Source organism: Solanum tuberosum, unplaced genomic scaffold (genome assembly GCF_000226075.1).
Source record: "Solanum tuberosum cultivar DM 1-3 516 R44 unplaced genomic scaffold, SolTub_3.0 scf00075, whole genome shotgun sequence".
Lineage (NCBI taxonomy): Eukaryota > Viridiplantae > Streptophyta > Magnoliopsida > Solanales > Solanaceae > Solanum > Solanum tuberosum.
Genome location: NW_006239001.1, coordinates 362,540 through 373,496, shown reverse-complemented (window position 1 = coordinate 373,496; position 10,957 = coordinate 362,540). Strand labels below are relative to the sequence as shown.

General features: G+C 36.4%; 1 protein-coding gene across 3 annotated transcripts in view; it reads right to left on the bottom strand.

Moving 5' to 3' along the window:
• The window catches only part of LOC102601130 (DEAD-box ATP-dependent RNA helicase 56-like), a 19,063-nt gene extending 9,369 nt beyond the window's left edge, over window positions 1-9,694 (bottom strand). Inside the window, exons 1-3 of one of the 3 annotated variants that reach the window (XM_006346203.2) lie at window positions 9,616-9,694; window positions 9,386-9,519; window positions 8,936-9,036 (exon numbers count right to left, since the gene is read on the bottom strand). In XM_006346203.2, the coding sequence (XP_006346265.1) occupies window positions 8,936-9,036; window positions 9,386-9,501 (217 nt within the window). In that variant the 5' untranslated portion in view covers window positions 9,502-9,519; window positions 9,616-9,694. The other 2 variants (XM_006346205.2, XM_006346204.2) reach the window with 2 other exon arrangements.
• Window positions 9,695-10,957: the final 1,263 nt, after the last annotated feature.

Below are 10,957 nucleotides of genomic sequence, written 5' to 3'. Positions count from 1 at the left end.
TCTGGAACTGTTAATTGTCTACTCTCAGCTGCTTGCTCAAAAGCTGCCAGCTCATCTAGAGCTCTGGTTTTCCTGGTCTCTACCTTGCCAAATTCTTCTCTGTTCCAGTTTGTTATATCCCTCTTCAACCTTTTCAATTTCTAAAGTAGTACAAAGTCCGCCCTGCCCACTATATTGTAGCTCTGCCACCAATATTCTAGCTTCTCTAGAAACCCTTCTGATTGAAGCCACATGTTTTCAAACTTGAAGTATGAAGGGCTAACATCCCAGTCTCCGCATTCAAGTAGAATAGGTTTGTGATCAGAGATTACTTTTGGGAGAGATGATTGTTTTACATCCTTGAATAAGTCACTCCACTCGGTGGAGATGAGAAATCTATCAATTCTAGATGCTTGCACAATATTATCACCCCTAGACCATGTAAATTGAGCCCCTTGTAATGGCAAATCAATCAGGTTAAGGTCTTGAATGGTGTCTGAGAAGGATCTCATGGCACTAGTCCTTCTCAAGCAATTTAATTTCTCGCTTTCAAATCTGCACACATTGAAATCAGCCCCTAATACCCAATGTCCATCCCATAACCCCCGAAGGCCCGAACTCCAGCAATTTCATGCCACATCTCTTCCCTTTCCGAATCTGTGTGAGGTCCATAGATACCTGTAAAACACCATCTGAACTCCTCTTGAATGCTCTCTAGCATACAAGATATGGAATAAGAGCCTTGGAGAGTGTCTGTTTTGACCCACTGCCTCTTGTCCCAAATTATTATTATTCCACCCCTAGTACCACTTGCTTCTAAAGTTGCCCAGTCAGCCCACCTATTACCCCATATTTGTTGTATCCATGTAGTAGACCAATTCTCTACTTTTGTTTCTTGCAAACACAAAACATCGACTTTCCATTTTTGAATGAGAGATTTGATGGGGCTCCTCTTGCTACTCTCATTTACCCCCCTTACGTTCCAGCTTGGGATTTTTAGTTTCATCCAGAACAGGAGTTGTATTGCCTACCCCCAGTTCCATTGTTCTGTTGCCCCTTTTTGTCATAATTGATCCCACATATCAATCTTTTTATCTCCCCTTCTCCTTTGGCCTTCTTCTCTTTTCCAGGTTGTTGCTTGGGTTCTTGTTGTTGGATTTGGAACTGCCTCCTTTGCTCCATCCTTAGAATAATATCTAGAAGTTCATGTTCGAACCCAGTTGCGTTGACCCCGAAAGCTTTGCATGCCTTGACCATTTTAATTCTAGTCCACTTTGAAGTCTCAATTAGATTGGGCTTTTGAATTAACTGAGCTTCAGACCCACCTTCGTACCATGTTAAAGGGAGAGCTTCGCTGATCGAAATAGAGGAAAATTCCGAGTCTGATTGATTTGCGTGAGCCAAATCCAGTTTCAGAGTTGGATTGCGAAGAAGTAGAGGTTTCCTTCCATGAGAGTCTGCTTCGTCGTCTGCTTCTGATGGGCAGTTTGCACTGTTTTGACATGATTCTGTAATCAATGGAGCACTGACCATCGAACTTTGATGATGATCTTTTTCTGAAACCAACGACGGTATAGATAGGGCATTGAATCTGTTGTAATATGGGTTTGGCTTGTGGCCCACCACTTTCCAGATGGTCTTTTCTTTTAAAAGCTTTGACTCCTTTTGGGCTTTTTTAATTGGGCCTTTTTTGTAATAGGTTTTGTCTAAAGCTTGGCCCAATTGTACATTATTTCCCACAGGTGCAGCTGCCTTATGTTTATCCAGTGGACAATTTGATGGTCCAATTTTCAAATTAAAGCTGCTATCATGACCTCCCACGTGCCTCTGAGACGTGTCGACATCGGACTTTGAAAAAGTCGAGATTGCTGCTACGTCAGACGACTGGTTACTACTTTGTTTAACCTCCTTACCACCGATGGGTTTTCCGGTCGATCTTATGCTAGCATGGCTGTCTTCGCAAATCAAAATTTCGAAGACCCAATCTCCTTTTGACGATGTCTATCTTTGCTGGCAGTTCATTCGTGGATTTTCGAATGCAAATACGAGCCCAATATAAGTGTCCTATGCTTCGTGTCTTCATCGGTGTCTACGAATCCACCACATTTATCACCAATGAATTTGAATGTTTCTGGAGTCCATGCATGAAGGGGGATGCCCAGTGCTTTGACCCACTTCTGTTCTGTACTTGGGTCTCTCATCTTAGTCCCCGACACAGGAGACCACCATTCCAATGAAAGCTTTCTGCCATTCCAGAACCATACTCCGGCTTTGACCCTTTCCGCCTCTCGTCTGGAAGGAAGATCAAATAGGAATAGGTTGTGGTTAATAGGTGTGACTTTTAGGCCAGCAGTGACTTGCCATCTTGATACAAACCATTTTTGTATTACTTCCGACTTGGGGCTATGGTGGAAAGGGTCATTGAACCGCCCAACAAGACATTTTGAGAGGAAGTGTTCATTGCCGAGTTCCTTCATTGATGGATCAAACCCTCCTGCCCCCCGGATGGTGTTAGACCTTGCATCTGCTGGCCATTGCGGGATCCTTGCAGCATCAATATATGACCTAGACTGATCTGTGAACAGACTAAATCTTGAATTGATCCCCTTGCCCAGAAAACCTTGTATCTTTGTTGCTATATTACTCCATCCCCTATTGTAGCTTCCTTCTGGAATAATGACTGCTGATTTCGTGTCGCCAAGGATTGCTTCTATTCTGACGAATCTCCCATAGTTGTTGAAATTTTGGAACACCCTAAAGGTGTATGTCTGGACCTTTCTTCCCCATCTTCTGCATTTGTTACCTGTACCAAGTGAAGCCTGATGCAGCGCTTCACAAACCCAATATAAATTACAATCATCGATTTTGATGCTACTGTTGAACCGCCTGCTGCTTTCTGTAAGGACGAACCATCTACCTGGCCCTCTGCTAGAGCTAAATAATTCAAAAGACTTATCCCCCGAAAAAAAAAAGAGTTTTTGATCCATGATTGTTAAGAGGAAGAGTCATTGTCTGAAACTTTCACGCCGGTGAGAGGAAGTGAGGAAACAAGAAGAGAGAAGATTTTGGCACATTCCCCAAGAGAGAGCATTTTTCCTCTACAGAAGAATTAGGCAGAATTATTAAATCCCATTCCAAAGAAAATGACCTCAAAAAATTTGAAACAATCTAACTTAAAATTACCCTTATTGAGAAGCTTTTAGGGCATCTCCAATCCTATTCTCTATTTTACTCTCCAAATATAAAGTTCTCTATTTTTCCAGAAAATCAACTCCAATGAAGAAGCAAATATAGAGTCATCTTAGTTCTCTTTGAAGGCATCTCTCAACTTCATATTACTTTGAGAAAGAGTCATCTTTTCTGAATTAATGAAGAAGCAAATATAGAGGCGTTGACAATGATTCTAGGAAAGAAGTGGAGGGCTCTTCTTACACTTATCTTGGCAGACCAGTGGGCCAAATCAAAGTTCATAGCAGTTTGGAATAATATCCGAGAGAAATATGAAAAAAAAACTTTCAAGATGGAAGTGTCAATACTTGTCATTGAGAGGAAGGCTCACGGCCTCACTCTAATAAATTCAATGGAAAAGTGCCTAAAATACCCTTAAACTATTGGAAATGGTACAAAACCACCCTCCATTCACCTATTGGCTCCCAAATACCCCTACGTCTACCTTAGGTCCTATATAACCCTTATTTTTAAGGGCCTTCAATTTAAACTCAATTTATAAATTAATCAAGGAAAAATACCTAACTAGACATACTTCACTACCATATAGACTTACTTTACCTCTAGTTTAAAAAAAGGGAAAAAGGTCAAAAATACCCTTCAACTTTCCTTTATTAGTTGACGTCACCTTTACCGTTAAAATGAAGTTATTTTTACCCTCGCCGTTACAATACTTGTCACTGGTACCCCTCAATTGGATGGAAAGCCCCAAATCAACTAAAATTACCTAATTTCGATTCAAATGACTCGACTTTCTCTTTTAATTCAAACCCAACACACTAAATTAAACCAAATGAATTCATACCAAATTAAAAATCTGAATCCATCTATCTAGTATTCTTCATCTTCTTCATCTCTAATTCGAACCCGATTTTCTCTTTTTGTTTCTTCGTCGATAAATAAACAAACAATCTTATTCTCTCACATCAGTCGTTTCCTCCCTCAATCCCATTACCGTCTATATCTCTCACCCCCACCCCCATATGTTCTCCATCACCTCCACCGTATTCTCTCTTCCTCATCTTTTTTTTTGGGTTGTAATTGACAAGCTTGATGAAAGACTTGGCATTATTTATTCGCCTGCTTTTTTGCGGAGTCCTTACGGATCACTTTCTTTGAGTACTTGACTACGCCGGCAACCAAACAATATCCGCATGGCCTGTCATATGCCCCATCGACAAAAGCTCAAACAATCACCATTTTCCTCCTGGTGTACCTTCCTTGGAGAACCACTACGCCTTTGTTTGACTTAGGAATTTCACCATGTTTCTGCACTTCTCTTGTTGTTCCTCTCAACACACGATTTCATCGTCCAACTATTCAAAACGATTCTTGTTCATCAGCAATATATGTAGAGGTTTGTTACTATTGATTGGGACAAAAAAGTGGAATTTTCGATGGCTCTGGCGGAGGTCCATAGATCAAGGCACTACGAGCAATATTTTTGTTGAAAAAGTAAACTATTTTTGTTTGTGAATTTGTTCTGTCATGTATTAGATACATGACCATAGTCCGTCAACGCCAACACCATGCCATCACCGGAGATGATAGAGACGAAAAAGAAAAGAGGAGAGATGGTGGTCAAAATATGTATTTGAAAATACATGTATCTAATTAAAAGTTATGTATCTGACTTAAGATTATATATATCTATGAGAAAAAAATTCATATGCTAAAGAAAAGGAAAGAATTTTGAAATTTTTTACTTTTTTTTATTAATGATACGACAGTTACTCTACAATCTTGATTTGTTCCTAAATTCATGCATTTCAGTTACATTCCATATTTAGGTACACATAATTAGACGTATATGCTTACTATGTATTTGAGATGCACGTTTTTGGATATAACGCATGAAATAGATACTTGATACACTAAATCTTAATACACTATATATATATATATATATATATATAAGATACATGAAATTAGTATTAGATCATATAAATAGATACATGAAATTAGTACTAGATACACATAACAAATACATGAAATTAATACTAGATATTTCTATGATACATATGAATGTACTTGTATGATACTCATGTATCCAAGTGTATTCAGTTTGTTGGATACATCATATATCGATAATAGATACATCAAATTAATGAATTTATTATTTTAAGAGTAATAAAAAGAAACTAATCAAATTACATGACCAAGATATACATGTTTTTGTCTTTTATTAATACTATTTATGAATATATTATTTCAAAAAATAATAAAATGAAATTAATTAAACATAGATACACTTCTTGATTTCTGCCTTATATTAAGGGATTTGATTAATTCAAATTTCCAAAATTAATTGTCCATGTATTCTGAAAATCCTAAATTACTTCTTCAATTAAGGAAATCAGTTACAATTAATAATTTAAGCAAATAAATATGTATCTCGCTTTTAAAATTCGACAGATACATGTATCTTGCGGATTCAGACTCATTTATCCTAAACACGAAATATGGTAGAGGAAGTAATATTGAAACTATCGGGAATCTTAGTAATTAGAACCTAAACTAGTGAGATTTATGTAGTTTGCCCATTAATTAATGACGGGGTGCTCATCTATTGGTAAACCGATAATTAATTTAAACTAATTTTAAAATCCACCAATTTCCAAATCAAATCGACCCACCCCAAATCAAATAGAACTGTCCCAAAAAATTTTAAACCATCAGCCCATGCTTGTTTGAGTTCTAAACCGGTTTTTCCAAAAAATTTGAATATTCATAACATTTGTGAACATGGAATTATTAAGTGCTTTATCTCTTCCCTTTGCTTGAAGCACAAATCCTTAAGCTTTTCAACTTGTTAGTATTATATGCAAATGAGAAAATGAACCGAAGAGGTAACATAATCTCAAAGCATCAATTCCTTCATGTAACCTTAGAAGATTCACTTGATTCACATTGAAAATTGCAGGGAGGAAAAAGGTAACAACTTTGGATTGATTGTATTCTGTTCAAACTCCAACACTGCCCCAATAACATGGAAATTCACAAAAAGAAAAGGAATAAACACCATTAACAAGTTAATACAATAAAAACTTATACAAACTAAATCCACAACATACAAACACATGTAGAAATCAAGCATAATTTTGGCTCATCACTACTTCAACCGGAATTGTTAAATTCTCATTTCACTGTCAGACGACGGTGACCGGTGCAGGGAAGCCATGGTCGTGAAGGGTGGAGATTTTTTAATTGAAATTTGATTTGGGGCGGGTCAATTTAATTTGGGAATGGTTTGGTTTTTAAATCAATTTAGGTTAATTACAGGCTGACTAATAAATGAGTGACACGTCGTTAGTTAATTTATTAATTAGGTTTAAATTGAAGTCTGTTAAAAATAAGGGCAATATAGGACCTAAAGGTATATGTCAGGGGTATTTCGGGGCCAATGGGTGAAGGGAAGTAATTTTGTACCATTTTCAATAGTTTAAGGGTATTTTAGGTCCTTTTCCGTAAATTCAGTACTAGACTCACTGCCAACTTATATGATATCCCCTTTCCCATCCCTATGGGAGTCGCCAAAAGATTTGACAACATTAGAAGGAATTATTTTGTAGTAAGGCAATAACGAAAAAAAGGTTTATCATCGGGTCAAGTGTTAAGATGTAATTCTCAACAAGGCTCAAGATGCATGGGGAAATAGAAACTTGAAAAAACACAGTAAAGACCTTAAATTGAAATGGTTATGAAGTACTCTCAAGACCCTCAAAGATTATGGAGCAAGATGATCAAAGCTAAATATGAAATAGAAGACAACTAGATGACTAAACCATTTAACTCAACTTATGGTGTTAGCCTTTGGATGTCTATGGGGGTATTATGGCCTTCTTTAAAGAATTACGTTTCAAAATGATGGCAGGACATCCTTTTAGTTGGTTGGGGAATAGAGCTTTGAAGGATCTATTTCCTGATATATTTTCTCTAGCTCAACACCACAGAGTCTATAGCTGAAATGTGGTCCCCTCAAGGTTTGGAACTGATACTTAAAAGATGCTTGAACGATTCGGAGATGAACAGAATCATTGAGTTCTACAAACAGTTGGAGAACTTCATAAGAATTCACAATGGAAATGACACACTGAGCTGACAAGGACACAACAGTGGAAAATTCAGAGTTAATGCAGCATATAAAATGATAAATCAACATGGCCTCAAGTAACAAACTGGCCTTGAAACAATACTTGGACGACTAAGAGCCTACTTGGATTGGCTTATTTTAGGTGTTTTTAGGTCAAAATAGCTTTTAAGCACTTTTGTAGTGTTTGGATAAAATTAAAAAATGTTTTTAAACACTAGCTTTTAAGCCAAAAATAAGTCAAAAGTCATAAGTTAGGATTTCTATCATATGGCTTGTTGCTTATAAGCTATAAGCCCATCCAAACAGGCCCTAAAGTCCCTACAAATTTGCATGCTTCACATGGTTAGTGGGAAAACGAAGTTGTGCTCACACATGATAATTTAGTCAAGAAGTTTCCTCTCTGCTCAAGATGCTTATTTATTTGGGAAGGAGGTGGAGACAGATTCACATTGTAGGATAACTGATCAGTTATGGAAGATATTTATTAATCTCAGCAGCATAGCTTGGACAATACCCAGAAAGATTACTGAAGCTTTTTTTAGTTAGGAAGTAGTTGGAGCTAGAGTAGGTGACAAAGACAGATGGAGGATGGCCCTTCTTGCATTTGGTGGACAATTTGGAGACAAAGGAATTCCAGATATTTCGAGCATAGTAGCAATACAGTACAGATCAAACTTAATTGTATTCTATTTTTTGTTTTGGATGCAACCAGACTAGTTGTCATAAATAAGTACCCTTCAACTTGGTAAATCTTGGTAAATGAGAACGATGAACGATCAGACTTATTCCAGCTGACGCTAGCGAATTCATTAATACTTATATAATGATCATTCTCAGAAACAAAACTAACTCAAAACAAGTACCTTTCACCAGAGTTACCTTAACATCCAAATCTAAGGCACATGAAAGGCAACATTACTATCAGTAAAACTAAGAATAGCAATGGCTGCACCATTTTATGACATTTGGAAAGGAGGGATTATCAGCCAAAGAGTCTCCAAATATTAAATTTTAAATTTAAGGAATTGACAGAAAGCAAAGAATTCAAATGATACAATGTATCATAGTCTTTGCTCATACATTAGGGCAAAGTTAGATTATTCAGGGACAAAGGAAACTAAGCATAAAAGATGAACTTTATAACTCAAACACTTCCATTTGTCTATCTTACAGAAGGTTGGCTTGTTAGATCTATATGAAGAAAGAGTCATTTAGTTGGTTTCTCCATTGCTAGAGCAACTTTTCTGAACTTTCTTGCTCTTGTCAACTCATCTTGACATATAGGCATGCTAGTTCATTGTATGATAAGCAATACCATCATCTTTCTTTTCTAGAAGAGCCTACTTCGGCTATATTCATAAGCACCAATCACAGCTCCCTGCAAGCTGCAAGTGATAGCATATATATCTACTTGTATTTCTTTTTACATATCCTTTTAGAGTAAAGAAGGCAACAGGAGGACGAATTTTTTTCCACAAGCAGCACAACAACAGCAACATAGCCAACGTAATCCCACACGTGGGTTCTGGGGAGGGTGAAGTTTAAGCACAGAAGTACTCAAATTAAAAATCCAACTAACAAACTAAATAAAAAGATTTTCTGTGAAATCAAGTGCCCATAAATGAGATGGCCTACCTTCAGAAGGATGCTCAAACCCTGAATCCACAATAGCCCGCAATAGCTCTGGCTTTAGCAGAAAGTCTCTGAATCCGGAACTGTGAATGCCAACGTAACCCCTGCATTGAGAAAAATAAAGCATTTCAAACTTAGTGTGTAATTACAATAGCTGCACTACTACAATTAATACTACACTTCAATGCCAAACTAACTGGTCAGCTATGTAAAATACTAACATATTAAGATACATTTGGACCCAATTCATTCCATAGACCACAAATTCTAAGAGTGAAAAGAAAAAAAGAAGAAAAATGATCAAGATGACATAAGCACTACTAGCCAAAAAAATCAGAACTGATGAAATCATTATACAGTGTGATTACGAACGCCAAAAATAGTACATTTGTTTTTAAAAAAAACACGCACAAACAACGCAACAGAAATGTAGAAGTGAAGAGTAAAGCTCACTTCTTGGCGGACTCGCCATTAATTTTGCCGGAGATGGAATCAGGGGCTTTTTCATCATCTTCTTCGTAGTCAAGAAGCTCCTCCTCGTAAGCATCGTTCTCCTTTGTGTCTTCCATTATTGACTACTACTATAACTGAAAAGTACAGATCCAAGCAAAACAAAATCAGCAAATAAAACTGGGAAAAATTATGATATTATTGAAAACCGTTTAGAGAAGAGATTGATTTACATTCTTGGGATATCTAGGGGTTTGGGTTAGGGTTTTAGAGTGTCTGCAAAGAAAAATGTTAGAGTAAGTAGCGTTTGGCCATATGATATCGTGAGATGAAATCAGCATTTGGAATTTTACGTCGATTTCATTTCATGATTTCATATCATGAAATTTGATTCCATATTCTCCAAAAATCATATTCATATCATGATTTGAGATATTTTTAATACAAAAATTGATCCACAAGTTTATATTTTGTTAAAACAATCCTACATTTATATCTACTAACCATTTATTTCATATGTAGATAAAATTTATAATCACATTATTACCTTTTAAAATTTATTATTTTCACCGATATAAAATTTATTAATCTCGTCAACATATAGTCACTTTAGCTCACACCAACCGATTGTTAAAGTGATGAAATATTTATAGTATATGAGCATAAAAATATGGCTCAAAATAACAATGTTGGTTCGTCTTCTCGGTCACATGATTGATAAATGCAAGTTCAACGTGAGAAAATTATTCGTATTATGTGGGAGGATTATATTAAAGACTAGTACACTATAATTTATGTTCAATTTTTTTTAATTAAATTAAAGTTAGATAAAATAATTACTTAAGTGGAAAACAAATAGCTTTGTAATAATTTATTATGCGATTTTATGAATTTTTGTTATTTGATAAGATTGAATAAACAATTGGGGCTGTTTTAATAGTTTTACAACTTATGAGATTTTTATGTTTATGAGAAAATATACAACACAAAAATTGCATATCGCTTGTCCAAACAAAACTTCAATTTCATCTCATGATTCCATATTATGATACCATATCATGATTCCATATCATGATACCATATCGCATGGCCAAACGAGCCCTAACAAAAATGAAATTTTGTTGTTTAAATATAGGGGAAAAGGACAAATATACCCCGAACTTTTGAAAATGGTATGTCAATACCCTCCGTCGTACTTTACGTCCATCAAAGCCCTTGCCGTCCAATAATCAGTGCACATTTGCCCCTCCCACTAACGGAACATTCATTTTGTACACGTGGCACAATTCTAAGACACAACCTGGATTGACCAATTATTTAACCCGAATTTCCAAAACCCGCCCATAATCCATTTAACCCACAAATAAACAATGGACCAATTTCAATCAATGTACCGGCCACCGCCGCCGGAGACACCAAAAGAACCCATGAAATTTCTATCTCGTTCTTGAGTCTCTCTGCTTTTGAAATCTCTAAAGCTTTAGCTCCTCCTCAAGTTTTATCTAAATCACTTTTTTCTGCAGCCCCTTCTTATATTGGGAGTGGTAGTGATACTATACCGGAGGATATTGCCGC